This window comes from Parus major, chromosome 3 (genome assembly GCF_001522545.3).
Source record: "Parus major isolate Abel chromosome 3, Parus_major1.1, whole genome shotgun sequence".
Taxonomy (NCBI): domain Eukaryota; kingdom Metazoa; phylum Chordata; class Aves; order Passeriformes; family Paridae; genus Parus; species Parus major.
The window spans coordinates 60,756,802-60,782,985 of record NC_031770.1 but is presented as its reverse complement, the minus strand read 5'-3'; the positions used below and the strand labels follow the sequence as shown (position 1 = coordinate 60,782,985).

At 41.8% G+C, this 26,184-nt stretch overlaps 1 protein-coding gene across 1 annotated transcript in view; it reads left to right on the top strand.

The window, feature by feature from the left end:
- RSPO3 (R-spondin 3) overlaps positions 1-26,184 on the top strand; it is a 58,413-nt gene that overhangs the window by 29,520 nt on the left and 2,709 nt on the right. Inside the window, exons 2-4 of the mRNA XM_015620342.1 lie at positions 1,846-2,037; positions 3,549-3,695; positions 6,088-6,285. Of these exons, the coding sequence (XP_015475828.1) occupies positions 1,846-2,037; positions 3,549-3,695; positions 6,088-6,285 (537 nt within the window). The remainder of the gene's footprint in view (positions 1-1,845; positions 2,038-3,548; positions 3,696-6,087; positions 6,286-26,184) is intronic.

Here is a 26,184-nt window from a genome sequence, read left to right as displayed (position 1 = left end):
CTCAGTATTTTGAGAGTCTAATGAAAGCAAGTATGAAAACTGAATTGGGGTTGCAATTTCACACTATGTTGAACGTCATTTATTCTCATAGCAGTGTCGTGTCCTCATTGTAAGCACACTTTCACCTAGGCTGTGGTGCATAATGAGTGCCTCAGTATGCACAGAAAATTGAGTTATTGTATTCTTATGGAAATTGTTTGTGCACATCAAGGCCAAAGTTTGTACATCTCGTGTATGTCCAGCCCTACCGAGAGAAATAACCCTCATTCCTCATTTTACTAATGAAAGAGGAAGAGTGAACTTGAATTTCCTTTGAGACTCTTCAGATCACAGGACTTGTCACTGAAACCTCGGAGCACAGAGAAGTGTTTTTCCCATTCATGGGACATGTCTTTTCTGCTGAGAGTGTAAGTGAACAAAGTACTCCTGAACGAGGTGCTCCTGAACTTCCCTGCCAGGCAACCCTCTCTGGAGCAGTGGTGGCCCTCAACATGTACACCATGGACTCATATGGACTCCTGGTCTGCCTCCAAGGGCTCAGAAAGGAGCTGAAAAAACAAGTTAGTTGTGTGTGCAAGCTATTTAGCAGTGTCTGAAGATCAAAATAAAATCAAAGTACTAAAATAGTCAATACACCAAGGTATGTGCATATTTATAAAATTATCACTGGCCTGAGGAAAAGGCAGATCAGGAAGCCAATAATATTAAAAAATATAAGTTACAAATGTAAATGAGGACTATATTTCTTCTATATATGAAATTTAACCAGATGTGTTAGGCTGAGAGATTAAAGTTTGCACTTAAAAAAAAAAGACAATTTTTTCATGATAGACAGCCAAAAAAAAGATGGGATGCAGGGTCTGGAGTTACTTGATGCTTAATTATTTTTTTTTTAGTTTCAATTTATTTTAGAAAGCAAGCAAGAAGGAATTAAAAGTAGGTAACAACTTCTAAAGTACAGTAGGATGCAAAACTTTATTATATGCCATTGAGAAGTAATACACTTCAGTGTGCATTCTGACACACAGTGTCGGTGTATCACACAGAAGATTAATGTCTGCTACTGAAAAGATAGTCTGAAACAGCATCCTCTTCCTTGCTATTCCCAAGCCCTTAAAGAAGTTAGGAGTGTAATAAATTTTGCTTTCCTTGTCTGAAGAATTAGAACAATTCAACTGAAAGGCAAATATAATCCTACCTATGCTATATGCTGAGACTAGAGCAGGGTAAATGCCACAGTTAAGTCTAAACATCAGGTTGTAATTGTTAGAGATTAAAAACATGCCAGAGAGAACATTCCAGAGAAAGAAGGAGGGTGAGAAGGATGGCTCTCCTGTGTCTTTTTTTTAAGGGAAAGTATCATCAGATCTTACAAGGGCATATTCCTGCACAGCAGAACTCAAATAAAATGGCATTTAATCAATGGTTGATCAACTAGGTTGATTTTTCATCATCCAACTAGGAAAAGCAAGTGAACATGAATTTATCTGCTGAGCAAAGTGCACACAAGGCAGAAAAGCCCCCGAAAACAGGGAAGAGAAAAATTAATGTTCTCTAGAATGCAATCTATTCCGTGCAATCTATTTCAAAGACCATTTACTGTTGTCTATTTCTGCAAGATGTAAAGATGTTAGCTGAGCTTCTCATTTTTATGCAGATGAAATAATTTCTGAAATGACAAGCCAGGTCATAAGAGACACAAGAAAAAAATGAAGCAATCTTTAAGAGCTGTCAGAGAGACGGATGGTCCACCCTTCCAAGTTCAGAGGAACCATTATTTCATGGTCTTGTTTAATGTATTGTTCTCTCACGCTTTGTTTTGTTTTTTAATTATTTTCTTCTCAGTGCATCCTAACGTGAGCCAGGGTTGCCAAGGAGGGTGTGCTACATGCTCTGACTACAACGGATGCCTGTCATGTAAGCCCAGGCTCTTTTTTGTTCTGGAGAGGATTGGCATGAAGCAGATTGGAGTATGTCTTTCCTCGTGTCCAAGCGGATACTATGGGACACGGTATCCCGACATTAATAAGTGTGCAAGTAAGTGCTGGGGAAAGGGGAAGCACATGGATTTGTTTGTTTTCTCTTGAATGCTGTGTCTCCTCAGGAGTCAGTCAACAGAGAAGGCCATGTCCTTATTTGTTCAGTTCTTTGTGGTAGTGCAGTAAATATTAACAGAAGCAAGTAGTTAAAGACCAAAAAATGGCCTAAAGCTTGGGGATCCTGGCTCTGCATGAATGACCTGCCTGGAACCCAGGTGATGGCCTCCTCCTCCTCCTCACATCCCCATGTGAAGAGGAAGTGCCACTGGGCACCAAGCACTGGCCTCCAAAAGCAAGAGAATGCCAGCAGCTCTGAAGGGAGAGAGGGGACTGAGGAGTACTGAATCTTGGTGGCTGGAGCTGTTTAACCCACTGCCCTTTCCCACCTGACTCCTGTGACAAGGAGAGAAGATGGCAGGTGGCATTCTCTGGAAATGTGGGTTGCCCTGGTCTCTTCATAGCTTGTCTCATGCTCACTGCAGTCCTCTGAATGTCTGTAGAAGCTGGCCAGGCTTCAGCTGGCCACATTTCAGCCTGATTTGGGGGAATTTACCAATTTGTGTTGTCTCTGGGTGGGGGAGGGAGAAACCTACTCTATTCTTTACTGCTCAGGCAACATTTTGACCCCACTATAGATTTTTGAACCATAAATGAACTGGAAAAGATCGCAATGTCCTCCCCACTCCTCTATTTGTTGTTGAATTCACTGTTTTTAATCCCACAGGTGATATAAAAACATAAGAGCAATGGCCAAGAAACTCTCCCAGTTTTTACCTGGTAATAAAAGTTATTTAATGAATGGACCCCAGAGTAAAGTCTTACAGAGTAACTTGACACTGCAAAGTATTTGCTCGCTTTTTAGCAGTGTGTGGCCTTGCATATCAAACATGAGCTGTGTCATACGTAAGGTTTTATGCATTTCTCTTAAAAAATCCTGAGAACTAGGAAATATATCAGCAGTGCCAATTTGGGTACTCATCTAGACAATACATTTAATACTACAGAACGTCTGATTGAACATCAGAGAACCATTTAAAGAAAAAGAAAGATATGTTGATCAAAACCACTCCTAAGCAGATTCTAAATTCTGGCATATTTTTTCCTCCCAGATGAATATTTTTTATCTCCTAAAGATAGGTGCTGTAGAGCCAATCCAGCACTTGTGTCCCATAGGGTTAATTAGTACCTATGTGGTGCCAGTGTAGGGCAGAAGAAGCACAGTGTTATTCTCATGTGCTGTGCTCTGCCTGCCATTTGCATAGGTCTCTAGGAAGATTAGCAGTGTGAGGCTGTCCAGCATCAGACCATCCTTTCTAAATTCTCACCCATGCCAGGGTCACTTGTGGCTGGTCTCACCCTGTGTACTGGCCAGGAAGAAGACCTAACATAATTTGCTTCCTTTGAGAATTGTCTGACATTGTTAGAACTGTGTGATTCTGGTATACGTGAGAGCCCATGGCAGTTCATGGCAAAGAGCAACAACACTCTTGTTTACTGTTTGCATTTCAGAATGTAAAGCTGACTGTGATACCTGCTTCACCAGAAACTTCTGCACAAAATGTAAAAGTGGGTTTTACTTATACAGTGGAAAGTGCCTTGAAAAGTGCCCTGATGGGCTGGAAGCCAACAACCACACAATGGAGTGCACCAGCATCGGTGAGTCTGGTCCCCATGTCCTGCCTCATTTTCTCACAGGGGATGTGGGATCTAAGGAAGGCATGATCAGTTACAGCCAGTTACTACCAGGGAAGTGCAATTTAAAATGAAAATGTTCTTCATAACAAGATGCATTCCCCAGCACAAAAAAAAACCTCAAGGTATTTCCCAAGTCTGCCACTTCACAAGAGGCAGAAGCTTCTTTGTGTCCCACAAACACAACCTTGATATTAAGGCAAATTCTGGCAGAGGAAGGACAGCCTGTTTGGTCTGCCCTGAGGTAGTAAGACATACATCTCTTGCTTTGTTACAGTGTTATGCAGCACCACTAACATCAAAATTTCAAAATCCCTGAGTCAAATCCCATGTGTAATTTAAAAAAGATTAAAATACTAATGGCTTTACTTTAGCTCACTTGTACTACCTGAGCCTTCAAAGCATGCATGCAACATCATTTTGAAGCTTACCTTTTCAAAGCTCAAGGCTAGAAACTAATATATTAAGGGAACATGCTCCCAAAAAACCGCCAATCTCCAAAATGGTATATGTGCATAATCACCTGACTTCAGAAAATGAGGATTAAAGTAAAATACAAAATAGGGTGTCACTGACACTGAAGAAGTGAGACTGACATCATTGTGACTCACTGGCTGTGGAGAAAAGACCTGCTTTTGTATCTTCAGCCTCTGACTCAAAAGCTCCAATTATTCACACAAGGGCAATTTTGGAGGTCACCACACCTAACTGTCTGCTGCATCCCTCTGCCATGCCTCCAAATGAAAGAAGAACAAGTGATATATTTGCCTGTGAACAGCTGCAGTTAGCATCCCCCACCACAGGGACACTGAAGCTGTGGCAGGGTTCAGCTTATTTTAGTACTTTGGCTGTGAATTGTGGTGGCTGAGGGCTGTGAGCTGCAGTGCAAGTGGTAACCTCTTCAGCCACCAGCAACCAGGGAGCACTTAGGCACAGTCTGGCTGTGATGGAAATCCTCCCCACAATACCATGCACATAGCTCTCTCTGGCATTGAGTGTTTTGGAGGGGAAGTAATGCAGGAATAAAAATAATGTGCAGTAGTTTGGCATTTTCATTTTCAAATAGGAAAGTGGTGATGGTGTAGTTCAGGTGGTAGTGTAGGCTTTTACGGTTTTATTTTCAAGAAAAGACTTTTGTCTTTGAAAGAAATTCAAGGGATCATTTTTGTTTCTTGATGGCCCTTTCCAACTGCTTTAGACTCAGCTGCTGTAACAAGGAGCCAGTCTCAGATAGGAAAAGCCATTTAAAGCTATGGAGTAAAAACAGAACCTTTTTGTGCACTTGAAGGCAAATTATTTTAACAGAAGAGCTCCAGTGTAACATGAAAAAAATGACCCACATGACAATGGACCCACATGACACAGCCACCAGAGGAAGGTTCAGAGATTGCCCGAAGTCTGTTATATTTCTAGGTTTCAGAAAATTCAGAAGTAAATTCTGGATCTAGAAAGTCTTGGCTTACTAATTCCTCCTTATAGAGGAATCTTTCCTTCCTCAGTGGTGACTTATAATCTTAAGCAAGCAGTTGGACTTAAAGCAAATATATATATTTACTATCTTTTTTTCAAGAGAAAGATAGTGAGATTGCATAAGAGAAGGATAGCTATCAAAAGCACATTGTTAGCCTTCCAAGGTCACTCCCATTTTTTGTTTACACTCTTTGGACAAGTGTAAAATGACATACCTTCTGACTTCCAATCAGTGCAAGATGTACAATCACATCACTCTGGTTTAGAAAGGGTTAAATGGGGTTTTCTGCCCCATTCTGAAAAGCTTGAAACCTCACACTGACCTAAATTCTCTTCTACTTTGCCCGTTTCCAGCTTGTGCATGCTACAGATGATGGCTCTTTAGATGGCTGAAGACACTTGACTTCTAATGTATCATCTCTTGATATGAGTTGGTCCTTTATAACTATCAATTTCCAAATTTCCACCTTTGAGACAAGCTGCAGCAACTTTACCCAATGACTTCACTCACCTTTCACACAGGCATGACCAAAGTTTATTGCACCAAAGCTAAAAGGATTCATACCTCCATCAAACCAAAGCAAAGTCAGAACAAACCCCAGTAACTGATTTCATTGAGAGCAGTTGTGCTGTTGCTGCCTTGTTTCAGGAATGGAATTACAAAACAGCTAGTAGAAAACAGTGACTGACATAATTACATGACATTGTTTTGTGTTGTATATCCTTAACAGTCCAATTTCTGTCAATTCATTGCTGCAACTCACTACTGATTAATTCCATTAGTTTTGCCACCCTTTGGCTGATGCAGAATGAAAATAATGTACCATATGTATTCTGAATACAAAAACATATTGGTCAGGCTCAGTTTGTTCTATGTTTATTGCAGTGCACTGTGAAACTAGTGAGTGGAGTCCATGGAGCCCTTGCATGAAGAAAGGAAAAACTTGTGGTTTCAAAAGAGGAAATGAAGTAAGGGTCAGAGAGATCATACAGCATCCGTCAGCAAGGGGAAATCCTTGCCCAGCTACAACCGAGAGCAGAAAATGTATTGTACAAAGAAAGAGATGTCAGAAGGAAGGAAAAGGTACCAAGTTATCATCCTCATAATATGAGATTGATATTGTGTTTGTTTAATAATTCACACCTGAATTCTTAGACCTCCATTTCAGACTTCACCAAAGCTGCCATTGATGTGGTATTTTTTGGTCTGGAAAGAATTGTGCCTTTGCCTGCAGTAAATAAAATCCTAACACTGCTGAAAAATGTGCTTTGTGTGATCTAGAGAGGACAGGGTGGGCAGGAAGGGAAGGCACTTTGTCTCTCAATTCTGTCTGCTGAGAGTTGCCAAGATGAAAAGTTGCATTGTAGTGCTCAGAACAAAAAGATCCATTATAAAATGTTGTGGTGGGTGCTGTCTGTTTGATATCAGGCAGCCAAGTTTCATACTTCAACAGAGAGATTCCTCCAAACCAATTCCTATTCCATGCTTCCCAACAAGTAAGATTTTAACTCTTGTAAATTCAGAGCTGTGGTCTCTCACCCAGCCTGAACTCTTTCTACCAGCTCTGGCTGAACAACACAGCTTCATCCTGCCATCTGCATCTGGGTCGTCAAGTCCCAGCATGGGAGAAAGACCACAGAGTTGCATGGCAGACAAGAGAAACTCCACTTGTTTTTACCCAAGAAGCAAAACTTCCAGCAAAACTGACCCTCCATGCAAAGCAGCTTATTGGACCTACTCTCCAGCATGGCAATGAGGGAATGGCATCACACGTTAAGACTGGGAGATGCTTAAGTAGTCTGTGAAATAATAACTTACACAAATTCCACCCAGCAAATACTGTTGCTTGTTTATTCACCTCTTCTTGCAGAGGCGAAGTTACTTTATCTGTCCTCAGTGAAGTTACTCTGGTTGACACAGGAGGAACTATGGAATATTTCCTTTTCTCCATTCCTCCTATTTTCTCTGTCCCTCCCATTTCCTCATCTCATCTATTTCTCCCTCCCCTCCCACCCATTTGAGGGTGAGTGGAAGGGTGGAGCAGCTGCCCCTCCTTGTGAACATCTGTGAGGCAGCAGTGGCTGCTGATACCAAGTAATAGCCCCCTGTTCCACTGTTGGCCAGGGATGCTGCAGGTGAGTTATGGAAATGCTCAAGGGGCTTGGATCTTGTAACCCTTTTGAGGGTTCATTCTCTGGGGAATGAGAAGGGCAATAATGTTAGTAGAGAGAGTAAAAATAAGGGCCATGAAGATGGTGAAGGACCTCAAGGGGAAGCTGTATGAGAAGCAGCTGAGGTCACTGGATCTGTTCAGCCTGGAGAAGAGGAGATTGAGGGGAGACCTCATTGCTGTCTGCAACTTTCTTGTAAAGGGAAGAGGAGGGGCAGACCCTGATCTCTTCATGCTGACCAGTAACAGGACCAAAGGGAATGGCCTGAAGCTGTGTCAGGGGGGGTTTAGGTTGGGGATCAGGAAAAAGTTCTTCACACAGGGGGTGATTGGACATTGGAAGAGGCTCCCCAGAGAAGTGGACACAACACCAAGCCTGACAGAGTTCAAGAAGCATTTGGACAATGCTCTCAAGCACATGGTGTGACTATTGGGGTGTCCTGCTCAAGGCCAGGAGTTGGACTTGGTGATCCTTGAGTCCCTTCCAACTCAGCATATTCTCTGATTCTGTGATTCTATGGTTAAAAGGAGGGTCTTATGGACCGGATAGCTATGGGTGACTCCTCCTCACCCAATAACTGGGTAGATCTACTGATCTGTATGACACAGATGTCACCCCCTCCTCCTTGTGTCAGGCAGTGTCCCAAGGAAGTAGAGAGGTGCACCTCTGTCAAGGTCGCAGTCAAGACAACCTATTTACAGATTCCCTTTAGAAATCCTACAGATTTCCATGTTCAAAATGCCCATGCTTGCTTCTGTTCCTACACAGTGGCACAACTTGAAACAGCCTCTCATTAGCCCACTGTAACTGGGGAAAGAGTCCATTTTTTTTTTCTGCCAAAGCCTAATCTTTATAGGCCTGAAAAAATATAGGACTGAACTGTAATTGTGGACTATGAAACTGGGTTTTTTTGAGGCGATGATATTGCGTGTTTGCTTATAGCAATTTGGCAAACACTTCAGACTGGACAAGACATTTCTCTTTGAGAAATGCCTGCTGTTCCTGTGTAATAAGAACTTTAGAAGAAACTACTCACGTATTTTGCTATCCATTCTTATTTTATGGGATTTGAGCCAAACCATACTTGAAAAATACTGTGCACCACAAGAATTCGTTCACAATCATGAATCTTTTTCTTTTCTTCTTTTCTGCAATATGCATAAAGGTGGGCATTTTTCCTTCTTTTAAGCAAGCCACAGTCTATATTCTAGCCTGTTTTATGCTCAGTAGATAATTCCTTTAAAAGAGGAACCTGTGTTCCCACTCTGTGCCCTTGGGATTTGTATGCCTGTGTCCAAGAGACAATTTTTTTTTTCTTTTTCCCCTGACATTCACCTTCTCAGTATTCACAGAAGTCCTTTCCATTCACATTCATTGTCTCAGAGAGGTGAACTTACTTAATTTTTTTTGGTAAAGAAAGATAATTCTTAATAAAATTGATGGATATTGCATATGAAACATGAGGTTAAAAGAGCTTCAAGGGATGAATTATGGTGACAAGCTAGGAAGGTAAAGATTAAGCTATAAGTTTTCCTTCCACTCCAACTGAAATGAGAAACAAAGCTTTCCAACTTCATCTCCAGGCAACATATCTTCCCTACTGCTACTTATTACACAAAAAGAAACTTCTATTCCCCTTTGAACAATAGAATAATTGCCCAAGAAAGCAAGCCAGGCTCTGTTCTTAAGGCTAGCTGTTCCCTGACAGTGAGTGCAGAAGGAGGTGACAACAGAAATGCTTGAAAGGAAAGGGAAAGTCAGTAAGTTTGTATTTACTGTTGGGAAATATTGAAAAGGGTCTTTTGTATTGTACAACTCCCTGTGGCCACTCAGGCATTGCTTTAGAGTTGAACTTCCATGGCATTGGCTTTTGAAGTGTTGCAGCAGACTCGGCAGTGACCAGCAGCGCTGCTAATCTTTTCTCCATGACCGTGAAGAGAGGGTCAGCTCGGTCACTCTCAGCCATTTCCATGTTGGATAGATGTCTGTGGCTGAGGGATTTAGGGCAAAGACCACATGATGACGGGGTGTGCTCGTCACAGATGCCTCAATGACTTTGCTCGAGACGTTGAGGTCAGCGACAGGATGTTACTCAGTGAAGGCACTGCTATCGCACAGCAGCAAGGACATGTCTCTGGAACTACGCAAAACGAGATAAAGCAGATGAAGAGGGCTTTTTTTCTTTGTTTGTTTCCATCTGCTGGTGTGTCATTGAATCTGATGAGATGTCTTGCAACCCTTTTTTTGCCCTTACTAGCTATGCAGTGATGTGCTACTATGAGAAGATGCTAATATTTTCAGAATGGATGCAAACAAATGTGAATGAAGATACAAGTAGCTCAATTAGCCTAAAAGGTTCTTTTTGCTTATTTTACCACTAAATTAGTTGATGCCAGTGTGATCTGACATGGTAATTCCCATGTGTTTTGCATACAGGCTCCTTTTGTATTTCAGTCCCATCCAAACCTCACTGTAATTTATTTCATCATTCTCCTCTTTTAATCCCATGATGGTGTGTTCTTTTTAGTTTGCATGGCTACATGATATTAAGTTCCAGTTTTTTCTTCTTCCTTTCTTTCCCTCACACTCTTTGTTTTGTTCACCTGGTGTAGTGTACTGTAACTTTTACCTTCCCACACTTAATACGTTCTTCGCTCCTACCCTTCAGTGACAGATAAAAACTGAGACACATGTTTCCTGTAGCCTTGTCTGTCAATGGCAAATAGAAGTACTGGAAAAGCAAAACTTTCAGAGCTCCTCAAACACTGCAAACTATCCATCAATATTATTTCTTTGCCATAGTAAATGTGCTCTGGCCTAACACAAGTCCCTTTGGACTGCTGTCTGCAAATGTATGAGACTGACTTTTACTGGACGAAAGACAAATATTCTGAAATTCCAATATTCTGCATGCAGAAGTATTTGTGGGGAAAGAATTGCATGTTTTCATGACTAATTCTGCCAAGAAGAGAATATTCACCATATGTCTTTCTGTTGAGTCCCAACTGAACCTCTCTAGAGATCAGATAATTTCAAGTATTTTCAGAGAATCTGTTTTGATCATTTTGAGGAGAATAAAAGCACTCACCAAAATTAGTATCAGTTATGAACAAGGAAGATACCTTAGAAATCTGGGTACTATGCAAGCCAGTAGGTAGATGGCATTGGTTACACAGCTGCATTATTATAAGCAAATAAATACATTCCAATTGTTTCTTGTTCTTATATTGAATTTTTGCATGCTGGTGGTGTCTAGATGTTCAGAGGACAGAAGCAATATTAATTTAACCATGTCCCATTCTGTGCAAATAGAGACCAAAGAAAGTTCCTCTTCCTGACAGGCAAGATTTCAAGCATTAGACATAAAGATATGGGAGGGTGAATATAGAATAGCATGTTTCCTTTTCACTGTGGAATGGAGAAATTGTCACCTTGTACAGTCTGAAAGCAGGATACTGTTAATGAGAGGGAGAGGGATAATTTTAGTCAAAACTCAAAAGACTACAACCACCTGGAGGTGAGGTAGCTTGTCAGTCAATGGTTTAAACTCTAGGGAGGATAGAGATACTGTGCTATGGTTTTAGTTTACAGCAGGAATAAAAGAGAAAAAATGCCTTTGAGATGAGGACCTGAATTCTAGATTCAGACTGGTGAGCAGAAGGGAGCTAAGGGAACAGAATTTGTTGCTAAGGAGTTTTAATGAGGAAGTGTATAAATTTTGGGTAAATAAATTAAAATAATAACTTCTATACTGTATGGCATACACATGAATATAAAACTGACCATTTAATGGAACCATTAAATAGCCTAGAGAACTGATACTCATCTCATTTCCGTTATTTCTTTGTACTCATTCTTTCACCTCTTTTATGTCCACATAATGCTTCCAAACATATTAATCAGATCATGTCTGAAGAAATCTTCAACTGGCTGTGGTGTGAGGAGGGACTCCAAGCAGAACAAGTGTATTTCAGGGGAACCACAGGTCAGCCACAGTAAAACAAAAATTGGATTTGAAAAATACTTATGCCCAATACTAATTTTACCTAGTCTTGGCAAAATCGGGTTAGAGCAGCATTTTGTTGTGTTGATAAATGTGTAGTAATGGCTGTACCTTTTCTTGTTCAGAAGAATAGTCTGTCCCCGTACACTCCATACTCCAAAGATAGAAATCTCTTCCCAAGACAATGGAGGCCCCCACCACTTCAGTAATTCCTCAGAGCACTATTTTTGAACAAATATTTTTCTGACTGAAAAAAAAAAATAATTGGATGACAATTCTAGATATTTCTGGTATTGACTACTATTACTTAATCACATTTAATTCCTAAGCATGGCTATGTGGGAAAGTAAGATATTCCTACCACGGCCCATTCCACAAGTCACATCCTCTCGCTCATATATAGCTCAGTGTCATTTAAAACAAGAGGGCTGGAGCCTGTGAGCTGGGGAGACATCCCAGTACACAGTTTGCTCGTGTAACTGTGAGAGATGGGGTGTCCTGTGTGAAGGTCACTTGTGTGGTTATGGTTAATGACCTTACTCCATGGCAGGTCACAAGACTTCTGAAACCTCAAAATGAACACAAAGCTAATTACTGCATCCCTGTGTTTACATATTGCATATGCCAATGGGTCCTAACTCTGGCCTTTGCGAGCCTGAGTTACTATAATTGAGGAATCTGTCTTGTGAAGAGTTTGGTTGTTTATTTTCCGTTTGTTGCTGCCAAGAGGGCTTCTCATTTCCTTTCCTTGCAAGGGTTTTGACTCTTTAACTTTAACACATTTCCAGCCTCCAATAGTAGGGCTGCTGACACTGGGAATCCACTAGCTGCAAGATGAAGGGAAGTGGCATCCTGGGGATACCCCAAGTGAGGCAGAGCATGGTCAGCACACAGCTGCCAGTGCCACAGGCTGGCAAACATGGGCACAGCTTAGAGAACAGATCTGGGTGAACAGGCTTCAGAGGGAAAAATAAGGCCAAAATGAGTCAAAATTATTTGTGAATCCAAAATAGCTAATAGGAGAGGATGTACTGACTGGTAATCAAGGGCTGAAAAGGCTGGAAAAAGCTATTTTTGACATTGTAGCATTTTCAAGATTTGATCATACGCAGTTTTGAAAGTTTTACTGAGTTACTACCTGCAAACGGAGACATTAAAATCTGAACTAATGACTGGTAATGTTTCATTTTACTACAAGTTATTTTGTTTGTGCTGCTGTGAACATTAAATTCTCATCCAACCTCCCAGCTCTGACAGACACAAATGAACCACTTGAGCAGGTAGTACATCCATGCTGTGTGCCTCTGTACATATGGTGCTGCACATGAATGCACACCCTCTGTACACATGCTCCATGCCAAGGTTGTGATCTCTGAATAATATGCACCTTGATGAACAGTCAGGTGAAAATGGTTGTGCCCTCAGATATCAAAATTAGTTTAAGCCCTGCAGGATGCTGGGCTGACACTCTGTGTCTCTCTGCTCCTTGGAAGACATTCTCCTTTCCTGCTGCTAGCTCCTCTTTTGCCACCTTCTGTCTCCGCCCTGACCTGGGGAGCCTGGGAGTGGTGGGGAGGTAATGGTGCCCTGAGGTCCTCTGGAGCATGCCATAAAAAGTGTGCTGGGCATGCTGATGATAAAAAACATCAACCTCATATTAACACAAATAGTGTCAAAGCTGAGACAGAAGTATGTGGTCAATTGTTCTTGTAAGGGAAGTGAATCAGAAAAAAAGCTGACTGCATTCTTTTATTAAAATGTGAACAATGTGAGAACTGTCCTCCTCAGATCACTAAACCAAATAAGGGATAGAAATCAGCTCTTTTTCTCTTCTGATCTTCCCTTTTGGTGCCTCCTTGTGCTCCAGAATTGGCTAGCTGACTATATTTTAGATGTCTCAGCTCTGTAGGAAAAGCCGAAGGGAATACAAGCCCCTTAAGAACCATTCTTCCTCTCCCTTCCAAAGTATCCATCAGGTACTCATTCAGCACTAAATTTCCAGCACCTGCCTAAACTCTTTTCTCTTGAATAAAAATGTTTGGATTGAAAGTCCCGGAAAGTGAAATCCACATCTGTGTCTATTCTGTGAAAGGAAAGGCAGATGTCTGCTCCTTCCCAAAAAGTCCAGGTCCACCTTCTGGCTCGCCACCAAACCAGCTGAGGCTCTTCCCTCCATAGCAGATATGAGTGGGGAAGAGGGCAGGTCAAACAGAGTCCTTAAACAAACTCCCATTTAATTTATGCAGACATGCAGGAGTCTGCCTACTCTGATCTTTCTCCTTGGCACAGCTGGGAAACAACAGTGGCACAACTTATTCATGGCACCTCCACCTTCAGTGACTTCCCATTGTTCAGGAAGATGCGACTACTCTGCCCTCAGTGCCGCAGGGCAGAGACCATGTGCAAAAGAGCATCGTGTGTCCTTCTCTCCCACACCTCATCCCTTCCTTCCTCTGCCAAAGCACCCCACATACCTGTCTTTCTCCCCACGCTGGCCTTCTCTCGCGACTCACAGTTAATGCTTCTAAAGTCCTTCCCCTAACTCCTAGTGATGTAAGGAACTCTTTCCGAGGAAGGGACACATTTGTCAGTGCTGGAAGAGGAAATGAGGCTCTTCTAGGATGTGTGCCACGGTGGGATACACCTTCTTTGTGCTGATGCTTCAGCAGACCCCACATCAAGCTGTTTTTCTCACATTTGGACAATACTGCTACAAAGCAAATGTGAAGGGACGTGGCTGCTGGGAGCAGGGCCCACCTGGCTCTCACCACCTGGGGACCTAAACCCCTCACTATTTTGACCTGAGTGTCCTGGAAAGAGGAACAAGTGCAAGAGAGAAGTTTGATAGAGCATCTATCAAATTAAGTCCAAGAATGCAAAACATTTGGGGTATGTGCACTACAGAGTAAATCAGGCTGTGGATGTTTCAAGCCTAATGGCGACACATCCAGCACTGTTTAATCAGCTAAATCCTGAGCTATGGAACACTTCCATGTATAGCAATGCTGTTATAACACTGCAGTCATGGGCAGCATGGCACTCATTCATTATTGTGTTACAGCTGCCCTTATTTTAAAGGGCCTGATCCAAGACCCACTGAAATCCCATTGACTTCAGAGTATTGTGGATCTAACCATAAAGCAGGGATTTTCAGCATTCCTTTGTAACAAAGTGAAAACAAAGGAGTACTTTTTTGGCCGCTGTTTCTCCTCATCTCTCTGGATATTTGCCTGCTCTTCCCCACCCAGGCAGCTCTGTTTGTTTTTCCCCACCCAGGTCTCTGCATCTCCAGTCTCGTTGTCTCTTCTCAGCTCACTCTCCCTGCCAGCTCTGACACCTGATGCAGCTTTAGGTCTGCTTCAGCTGCCACCTCCCAGCTCTCTTTAACCTTCATAACTTTGGAGAGGGTATGAAGTTATAAAGTTAAGCACTTGCTGCCATAACCTTGAGTTATAAAGGTCCAAGGAAGCTTCAGAACATTCCCAATGAGATGATAACATCCAGTGTTATTCTCAGAGATCGTAAAGATCGGGAGAGAGGTTGTGGGAACCTCTATGGAAGATTTTTAAGGCGGTTAGACAAACAATCATCAGAGCCAGCCTAAGTGTAGTAGTTCAGATTCACAGACTAGTAAGGGACTAGATAATTCTTTGATAAGCATTTATAAAATCACTACAAAATTTCCACAAAACTTTTTCTTGCTTATTTCCTTCTGCAAAGCTCCCACAAAAAGACAGCATACTGCTGATTTACAGAGCACAAATCCAAGCATCCTTGTCTGCTGACATCTGTATAAGGCCTCCTGCTGTCATTTGCCAAGCTCAGACTTTTATTTGGGCCTGAGTCAAAGAACTGAAATCAACTTTTCATTCTCTTTGTCCAGTTTAGTAATTTGCATTGCAGAGATATCTGTTCATGTTTCTCTTTGCATTCACTAGCTTTGAATAATTGTTACAGGAAGAGTACAGGGATGTATTTTCTTGCTAATTTACCAGAGATGTAAGGTAATGACTCTGCCAATGAAAATGTATCTATTTTAAGAGCAGATGTAGATATGGTCCATGAGGGGCATATTGTTGTATGATTTGTCCTGAACAAAAAAATAAAATAAGGACAGATGCAAACAAATATTATTTTTCAGTAATTTTTGGTTGAAGCAATTTTGCAATGACAAAAAATTATTATAAGAAAAACCCCGACATTCTTCATTTAAAAATGTGGTGGTCATATAAGATTCAGAAAAAGCATTTTCTAAATTTTCTACTTTTAGTTCCTTGAAATTCAAAATGGTAGCAAAAGAATTAACTAGTGTTCCATGAGTGAAACGTATACAGCTGACATTAAGGTCAGAATTTGACAATTAACTGTGGGCATTTCCTATTGTTGTTTTGTTTTATGAGCAAAATTACCCAGTAATGAAATTTCTCAATTCTAATCTAATCCTCCCCAATATCTACAGCAAACAGTAGCCCCAGTGTAAAGATTTACAGCTCCAGTTATGTCTCTGCTTTGTTCTTGAGCGTGTATTTACTTCTGCCCATTTGCTTTCTGAAATTCTCTCTCATTTGTCATCTGACAAACTCGGTTTAAAAGGAAAACAGGCTTCAGACATGAAACACAGCTACATTCCTGAAACATGAGATGAACAACCTTTAATTCATGCAACCTTTCATTTACAGTAATGTTTAATGGATGGGCTGGTTTCATTATGGACAATGCCTCTCCCTGTCATTAGCCTGCAGAAAGGTCTAAAACTCTTAAGCATTTAAAGGAGCTCCATTTCAGGCTCTGTATTCCCTCCTCCCCTCCCTCCCCCACTCCCCATCACCCCTTGTGACTGCCCTTTTTCTAAGTGCATAATCTAAACGCTGTGCTCTGCAAATTGCACTTATTGCTGTCTTCGAGCTTCGAAGAACCCTTCTGAACACTTTTTATACAAACCCTAACAAGGTCAAAGTTGGAAAAATCTCAGCTGGTGGACTTGGATCCCATGAGCTAGTGACCATTTATAATTAATATTAATGAATGGCAGATGACAGATGTTTATTGCCTAAGCAGAAATGTGCATTGCTAAATCAGAAGGATTTATTTTAAATCCAGAGGAATTGACTTCATTTCTTGTATGGATGTGGGGTGGTGGTGGGGAATGCCAGTGGGTGATCCAGCCTCTACTACCTTTAAGCATGAGCATGGAAACAATAATTCTATAAAAAAGGATCCTGAGTTCTCTATTTCAAGTATGACATTTGGTCCTCCAAAACATTAATTGAAGTAAGGAAGACTCTCTGCACACTTCAGCAGCTCTGATTTGCAACAGTAGTGGGTTTTATCCATAGAGTCTTAAGCACCAAAATTAAGGAACTCTTATCTCTGTTTCACACTTGTGGAACCTGAGGAAGTCACATAAAAGTGGTATTATAAAGAAAAAGTCTTTATCACTGCGACAAACTATTGCATTCCCAGACACAGTATATTTTTTGTTGCTGGATTTTTTTTCCCAAAGTGGTCTTAAATTAAACTAAAGCCATGATGCATAAATCTCCCAAGTTTAAATGTGACAGAATGGAAGATGTAACATGGAGATGGGAGAGTCTCGTCTCTGTGAATACCTGTGAATACTTAAGGCTGATGGAATCTCTGGTTTCTATCTGAAAGAAACTCTTTCACAGCACATAAATTAACTTCCTGGACATAGAGATATCTTGGGTAACTTTTTCAAAAGAACATGAACAATTTCAACTAGCTTTTTAGAGTTTCTGGTTGAGGTTGGAGTAAGGGTCTTATTTGTTCTGAATCCCTTGGACAAAGCATCCTGCTCCTTTATAGTATCTTGCTACAATATGTGTGCACCTCTATATTACACTGTCTGTAAACTGTTTCTGAGTATGCCATTCCAGACCCTTGCAAAATATTATTTGGTTTAGTGGCTACAGGGCTGGTCTCAGGTCTTATAAAAGAATGTCAAAGCAGCTGCTAACAAAAGCAGGTGATGATCAAATCTGCTGAAAAAAGTGAGCAGTTTCTGCTTTTGGCTAAAACAGAAGTTCTTGGAGCAGGCAAGAAAATGATTAGTTACTTAGTTTGAAAGAGAAGCATAAACATATTTGGTGACTAGTGTAGAGTGAGCTTCTTAACCTGGAGGCAGGAGGCAGCTGGGGACAGAGGTTGCTGATCCCCACAGTCCAAATTTTTCCCAGAGAGGCCAGAGAGGATCCTGACTTGTTGCAGTACATCGCTGTACTGAAAATATCACAGGAGTGATGTTTTCCTGAACTTTTGCATCAGGTTCTTTAAAACCTTTCTTGCATTCCAACAGTCCAGCTCCTGTAACCAGCCCTGCTGTATGGGCTGCACACACACCACAGGAACACCTAGGGGTGTTACCTTTTACCAGCACTGCTGTAACACTCCTAAGGCACCAGCCAAGCAGAAAAATAAAACATGCAAGTTGTGCCAAATGGCCACTGTGCACTCCTGGCAGGATCTGTGTGAGACAGGACCCAGGGCAGATCTCCTGGTGGAGGTGGATCAGGGGTTGCAGACCTTCCTTAGAACTTGAGGGTGCTCTGCCATGAGAGGCTGTGTTCTCATCTCAGTGGGGGCTGCACCTCCTCCAGCCTTTGGACCACGCGGTCTCGCCGACATCCATCTCAAGAGCACGGCAGTCAGTTTGTGAAGTATCCTAAGTGAAGTGGGCTCCAGTGATGCACTGTCACATGGCAAAATCATTCTTCACATTCCACTTCCAGCTACTCATAAAGCTGGCTGCTCACTTCAGTGTGCAAAGCTGTATTACTACAAAAAGCTCTAAATGCACAGTTCATCCTCAGAGGGATTTCAAAAGAATAAACTTATCACATTCTTGGGGAAGAAAAAAAAATAAAAGAAGGCAAGACAGCCTGGATGAAATTCACATGGACAATTTCTATCTGTGATTCATGTTAAATTGAAGACTTACGGGCGATGTTAAAATATTTGCATTCCTTTTGTGCATATCCACTATGACCCTGCTTAGAAACATTTTTTTAATATTTTATAAGCGTTGATATTCCTAAGAAGTGGAAAATACCAGATTACCAAAGTCATCATATTTCCCAGAAACTTGCTGATTTCAATGAAGTCCCAGTCAAAAGTAGGCAGGTTTTTGAAACAACCTTGCCCTTGTGTGAAGTTTCTGCCTAGTAGCCTTCCAGCTTGTCTATTGGCAACCCTCCCAGCAGGCTGACAAAGACTCAGCAGCCTGAAAACCTGAGATCCCTTTGGCAATTTGGTCCAAGATTCCCAAGCTTCCTAGAGCTAAATTCTAAATCCTTTTGGCATATAAATTCTCTGAGCCTTTTTTAAGAGGCAGCCCAAGAGTCTTGGTGATCCCAATGTCCTTTTCCATAAGCTTCCCTCTACCTGGTAAACTGCCAGTTATTCTCTCAACAGGTGAGAAAATCCTTCAGAAACACATGGAGATGGCCAAATTTAAATCTCATGTCACCCTTTTAGAGAGGGGACTTTTGAAGTCTCTGAGCCTTATGAAATTTAGGAGCCTGACCTGTCATTTCAATCACTTTGAAAATGTATTTGGAAATATTGGCACTACTCAGAGAGGGGAGGATCAATGCTTTGGCCAGGTGAAATAGTACACACACACAATAGTACACACAAAACAGAAAGAGACAGTCAATTTTCAACACCTTGATTTGAAAAGTGTCCTTGAAAGCAAATTCTCCTTCAATTACACTAAACACCAACCTTGGTGACCTCATTGTGTTTGAGCAAGTACAACACAGAGGTCAGAATTGGGTCTCTGGTGAATTTAGGTAATAACATCCTGCTTCTGTGCTGATGGTTTTGCTGAGAGGATCCATCAGGAGCTGCTGTCCCTCTGTATGTCATCTGCTGCTGACAGGCTGATCCAGCTGGCCTGGGGTGCACAGGGACTCCTGTCTACCTGTCAGCACAGGTGTCACCCCAGGCAGAAGTGCAAACAAACGATGCTCAGAGTGGAAAGGACAAGTGAACCGTGCTGAGAGGGGCCAGAGGTGCATCCTGTTGGCTCCTCATCTTCCTTTACCTTCCTGGCATATCAGAAAACATAAGAAAATGTAAGGAGGGGACTCCAGAGGGAGGGTATAGGTGCACCTGTATGCAAATGAAATGGTGGAAGATGCCCAGGCTCTCTGGTCCTGGTGTGTAGTACCAGGGTAGGAACAGCTGGCCTGATCCAAGTGTTGGAGTTAGCACTTGAAAAATGCCTCCAGGATCTGAACTCAACCACTAGCATAGCCTAGCTCTCAGCCATGGTTGACAATGGAAAAAGGCATTCCTCGGGATGCACCCAGACATTGGGGTCATATGAGTATCATTAGAATCACCTGGTTACATTGAGGCAATCAGTTTAAGTAAAGCCAAGGAAAACATCTTTTCTCACTTATATCTCCCTTCAGAGCACACTGATCACAAATTTGAGTAGTGAAGAAGCAAGTTTCTTTGGGGGTTTTCTCCATTTTACTGTTGTACTAGAAAGAGTTGAAATGTCTGCTGAGGCACTAGCATCTGTCTCTTATCATGTATAACTTTTCTTGATTATTTCTAGAGCAGCAGACTAAACATGCAGCTCTGACATAATGCAGCATCACATTTTTATTTCTGGTTTGTTCAAAAGCCTGCACCAGCTGAAATAAGTCTCTTAAAAGGACTATATTTATGACCTCAATCCAAGGTAATGGGAGGGCTTGGATTATTGGTGACGAAAAGGAAAACAAGCTATTAGAGACTTCTCCCAATATCCTGATGCTCTAACAGAGGAAAGGTTTTTGGTACCAATCACTGTTATTCCCAATATTTGTACTGGTTCTCCTAGTCTTAAAAAAGGCCTATCAAGTGGATTTGGACACTAATGGACCTCTTTTCCTCTTTCAGGAGAGCTGTAAAAGCCCAATCCCATTCACAAGTCACCATTAAAAGTCTCAAAGGAAGAAAACACCAGTTTTCTAAATAACAGTATGGTTTATGTCCGGTCCTAAGGAATGGGGAGTGATTTTCTGGTCTGCTAAATTGCCATTACTTTCCTGTCTTAGGAAGCTTGTGTTCAGGTTTTAAAAGTTGCGGGTTCTTATAATATGAAAACTGTTATGTAATTTCAAAATTGGTGTTGTTAGCACATTAGTCCTGATTAAAACAAGGCTGCTAACAAATTCCATTAGTCCCAACAGACAAGCATTAAGGGAATAAATCCCCACAAGAGCTTTTTTGAAGAGGCAGCAATAAATGTCTCCACAAACAGCAAACAGAACTCATTACAGGAATCCTCCTTCTCTGGCTGCTTCTTTATTTAACTGGAAGATATTCTATTTTCAGGCACTGGCAATATCTTTTCTATGGCACAGGAAAGGCACATCCAACCAGTTTCTATTGCAAGATGTCATCACAAGCCAGGGACTTTCCATAAGCCTTGTTTATGAGCTCATGAGTGTAGAAGTGTCATTTCCCAACCATCCACAGAAGAAATTGTATCTCCTGACTTCCCATACACCTAACAGGATACAACTTTCTCCTTATCTCCCACAGCAGTGAAAAACCCGACATCTCCTGTCTTGGCGTAACTAATCTGGTCAGCCTCCTCCCGTTCCTCTCTTCCTGTTTTATGCAAACGGCTGTGGTGCAGGCCCGAGCTATTTCTGTATTTGGAAACAACATTCTCATTCCTGCTAATGTGCCTCTTTCACCACTGTTCTTGCAAGGACAAGCTAGCACACTCAATATAAATAAGAACATTTTTCAAGTGAATGCAATCTAGTAGTCCAGATCCTATTTTCAGAGGCAAATGAACCTTAAGGATCCTCATACAAAGACATCTAAAGTCTACATCTAGAGAAGTATTTCCACTCTTAAGAGGAGATAGGATAGGAATTAGTCATCAAATCCCATAATATAGTTGCTTAAACATAAGTAACAATAGCTTTTAAGGTATAGCATCATCATAGAATCACATGATGGTTTGGATTAGAATGGGCCTTAAAGATCATCTAATTCCAACCCCCTGCCATGGACAGGGGCACCTTCCACTAGACCAAGATTTTGAAGCTCTATCCAACCTGGCCTTGAACATTTCCAGGAATGGGGCAGCTTCTCTGGGCAACCTGTTGTAGAATTTCTTCCTAAAATCTAATATAAACCTACTGTATTTAATTTTAAATACATCATTCTTTGTCCTGTCACTACCTGCCTTTGTCAAAAGCCCCTTCCCATATTTCTTGTAGTCTCCCTTCAGGTACTGTATGGCCACAATTAGGTCACACCAAAGCCATCTCTTTTCCAGGCTGAACAATCAATTCTCTTAGTCTTTCCTCATAGGAGAAGGGCTTCATCCCTCTAATCATCCTGGCATCCCTCCTATGGACTTGCTCTAAAAAGTCAGCATCCTTCCTGTGCCTGGGACCCCAGAGATGGATGCAGTGTTCCAGGTGGGGTCATACAGGAGAGGAGGAGCAGAATCCCCTCCCTTGCCCTGCTGGCCATGTTGCTTTGGATGCAATCCAGGACACCATTGGCTTTCTAAGCTGCAGGAGCACATAGCTGGGTCATGTTCAGCCTCATCCATCAGCACCCCAAGTCCTTCTCGGCAGGGCTGCTCTCCATCTGTTCACCCCCAGCCTGTACTGACACTGCGTGTTGTCCCGAGCCAGGTGCAGCACCTTGTACTTGGTCTTGTTAAACCTCATGAGATTCCCATGGGCCCACTTTTTGAGCTTGTCCAGGTATCTTAGATTATCTAAGATCACCACAAAGAACTATGGATATGACACATGCCTTAAGATCTGTATCCATCTGGATTGGTGTGGAAACCAGGTAGGCTACCATCATGCATCTCAACCGCAGGAGAACATAGGTTTAGCCAAGTTACTTGCTCCTTGAATGTCTTTGGACCTTAGCTCTATTAAAACTTTTACCTATATTTTCCTCAGCATTTGGAACATCTTCAGCAGTAAGGCAGGCCAGGAAATGCATTAAGTCACGTAGCATCTAGGTTGCTGTGAAGTTTTTGACCCTCACACTCTGATTACTCAGAAATCTAGTGATTATAAAATAGGGCCACAATAGCTAAGGGGAAAAAAAAAACAAAAAACAAAAACTGCTGTGAAAAAAGTTATGCAGTTATGCTGTTTAAACTTCAAAAAGACATACCAGATGAATCAGCCACTTGTGGCTTGGGAATGAAAGGAGAAAGTCCATTGCATCACTGGGCAGCTGGAGGTTTGGAGGATTGTTATCTTGGCAAGTAGTGAGAGTACATGCTACAGGCTATGTTCCAGAAAAAAAATGTGTCACTTTTCTTGAAAATGAGAATGATCTGCTCATTTGCATAATATGGCATGACTGTATTGTTGACAGAGCTAGAGAAAGGGAGTTCAGAGCCTGGGGCATGCTCCTCTTCCTGGTTTCTTTGCTCAGCATGGTTTCTTTGCGTCATGCTGTTGTCCAGGCCGCATCATGAGGAAAGTGTGACAGACTTTTAGTTTAGGAGGACTAAAAATGCCTCTGAGAAGGGTGTGGACAGGTGGGAGGGAGAGCAATACAGTGTGGTGGCATTTACCCTTTAGGTTTTGTCCCTGTACCTCATGGGGTATGGAGGGACAGGGGCACTGCAGCACCAGTGCTGACAGTGCTCCAGCAGCCAGGAAAGTGCCAAAAGGTCAGACAAGGCTGTGAGGGGTGTGAAAGAACACTGTGGCACATTACAGCAGTGGCTTGTGGTCTTTTATTGCAGCTCTTCAGCTTATTACAGTGTAGTGGGGAGGGTTTGTGGTCCGTGGTGACAGTCACAATAGAAGCAGCAGGACCCTTTCAGAGGGGGGCCTGTTACATCAGTGCCTGCAATCCTGACAGGAGCAGCTCTACGACTCCTCTTGCTCCTTTTGCTCTCCCTTGGTAAATGTCTTCATGGTAATGATGAAAGAAATACAATAATCAAATCTCTGATGCCAGATTCTCATCCCTCTGGGTTTTCCATGAGGCCTACCCTGTAATACTTCCCCCCTCCCCCCCCCCATCAAAGTGAAGCAGTTTGCACGATCAGATTTTCCTGTGGTGCTTTGGGATTTTAGCACCCAAGCCCCCTGTAACAATTACAGCTGAATATAATAGGTGGGACTAAGTGACAATGCTTAAACTATAAGAAATTTGTCGCCTGTGGTAGTTAACCCATGTCAGCCATGATTTTCCAAGTAACTGCCTGTCATATAGTGCTTTTGAGTACCAAGGCCTCCCAAGTCATGGCCAATGCTTCCTCCCTCTAATCCATAAAATACAGCTATAGATCTAGTGGAAATACCACATCTGATGAGATAATGCAAAGGCTTCTCTGAAATACCCTGGCTTGTTTAAATAGATGTATTCAGACATGGACTGCATACAGACACAAGAATTTCTTCGACCCGGGGCTATGAAATATATTAACAAGAACTCAGCACCTTGAATCCGATTAGACATGAAATTATATTGTTATCCAAACTAATTTTATGTCTGCATTTAATTTGAACTACTGCACTTCTCAAAATTATAGCAAGTCTCTAGATTTTCATCAATATGGGACTTTGCTATTATTAGAAGCAGCAAGGCATCTCCTGTGTACCAGAAATCTCACAGTGCCTGCAGATCAATTTTTCCAGTACAGTTTTCTGTACAAAGCTTTAGTTCCAACATAAAAGATATTTTAGCACCAATTAATTACTTTATTGCAATAGACATTGCAGGAACTATACGTGCAACAGTTGTAATATCTAATATCAGGGACGAATTAGATTCTCATGAATACTTCTCTGATATTATATACTCTCTTCATAAGCAAAACACTCTATTGGAAAATATTTTATCTCCTGTTTAAAAATATTTATCCTGTTTGTGGTTTTTTTTGTTTTGTTTTTGTTTGTTTGTTTGTTTGTTTTAATTTTGAACGGTTGCTTTGAATCTATAAGAAGAAATAAAGGATAGAAACGTTAGTGCATCATAGTAAGAATTCCGTGAGCCATCCGAGCAAGTCCACCCGCAGGCAAAATACAGCAAAGGCAGCCGGTACAGCGGCAGGAAGGGCACGGGCGGCAATTCAGGACACTACGGGAGGGGATGGAGAAGGGAACCCGCGGCTGCCGGAGCCGCCCCCGCCGGGCGCGGAACCGCGACGCCCCCGCGCGGGCGGCACCGGCACTGCAGCACAGCCCCGGCAGCAGGCAGCCACGGGCACCTGGGGATGCACACACGTAGCCACGAACGCATAAAATGTCACAGGCCTCAGCCCGGGAGGACTTCCTAGCAAGCACATTTCTCGTAAATGAAATTGAAATTGCAGGAGAATATATTCCTCCGGGTCATGTTATTGCGTCGTTTACTTCTTCGCTGAGTTCCAGTTTTAATAATGGCCTTGCCTTGTCATCTTCTTCAAAGGCAAAGTAGGTCATAGAAATATAGAATGGTTTGGACTGGAAGGGCTCTTTAACGTCATCTACTTCCAGCACCCCTGCCGTGGGCAGGAACACCTTCCACAAGACCAGGTTGCTCCAAATCCCATCCAAACTGGCCACAAACACCTCCAGGGATGGGCCATCCACAGCTTCTCTGGACAGCTAGTTTCAGTGTCTTGCCACCCTCACAATGAAGAATTTCCTCCTAACATCTAATCTAAATCTCTTTTAGCTTAAAACCTCTCCCTCTTGTCCTATCACTATCTGTCCATATAAAAGAATGGTTCTTCATGTTTTTTATAAACTCTCTTAAAATACAGAAGGATCATCTCTTATTCAGAGATGAACTTGTAAACATAATGGCCCATGTAATTTTTTCACTTTTCATTTCACAGATAGCCAAATGCCTGAATTTCCAATGAATTTCCACACTACCCAGTTCAATGTGCTGCTATGAAGTGAGTTTCAGCCAGTAGAAGAAAGAAGAAAAAATATTCAGGAATAAATCTCAGGGAAGAAGAGAGAAGGGATATGAACAGGGAGGGCGATGTACACAAGAATGGGGCTCCAGCTATATCCCAATGCTAGCAGAGAACTGCTGATAGAATCTTGGGTCTAAACTGAAACACAGATTGACTAGGAATAACATTACACTTTCATATAAAAATACCCATTTTTATAAATAGTGGTGAAAGGAACTAAAGAACCAGCAAAGATGACCATTCTATACTATATTGCTTTACCATAACACTATAGGTCTAGTGGGCAGATCTTTTCACAAATGGCAGTAGAATGGAGTTAAATCATACAAAATGGAATTAAATCATACAAAACTGCACAGAGGACTGCAAACTAGCTATCCTCAGAGTAGGAGAGAATTAGGACTCAGTTTTAAGTATTTTCCAGAGATCAGTTTTCTTTGACATTTGTAAAGATATCAGTGTGATTAGAACAGAACCAGTAAAGCCAGGCCTAGATAAGTTTCTAGCTAGACAAAGATATCTTATTCTTAGTATATCCATACACATATAAATACATATATCCTGGTCCATGACTGAATGGGAAACCATTACATGTCATTCCAACATACTTAAAGAACCGTGGCTGCGAAGTCACAGCTGAATGATTTTGGCTAATCACCAAGTGAGTAATGTCAAACACTGAATGTCTGGACAGTTTCCATTCAAATAACATTTCATCTTGGGCCAACAGTATTTACAAACCACTGGAATGAAATCCCATACTGTCATTTATCCATTAGTAAGAGACAGCATCACAGCTGGGTAAGATGCAGCCTTACTTCTGTATGGAGGTCTCCCAGTTTTCCCAGTGGTGGTACATTTCTCCCAGTGGTGGT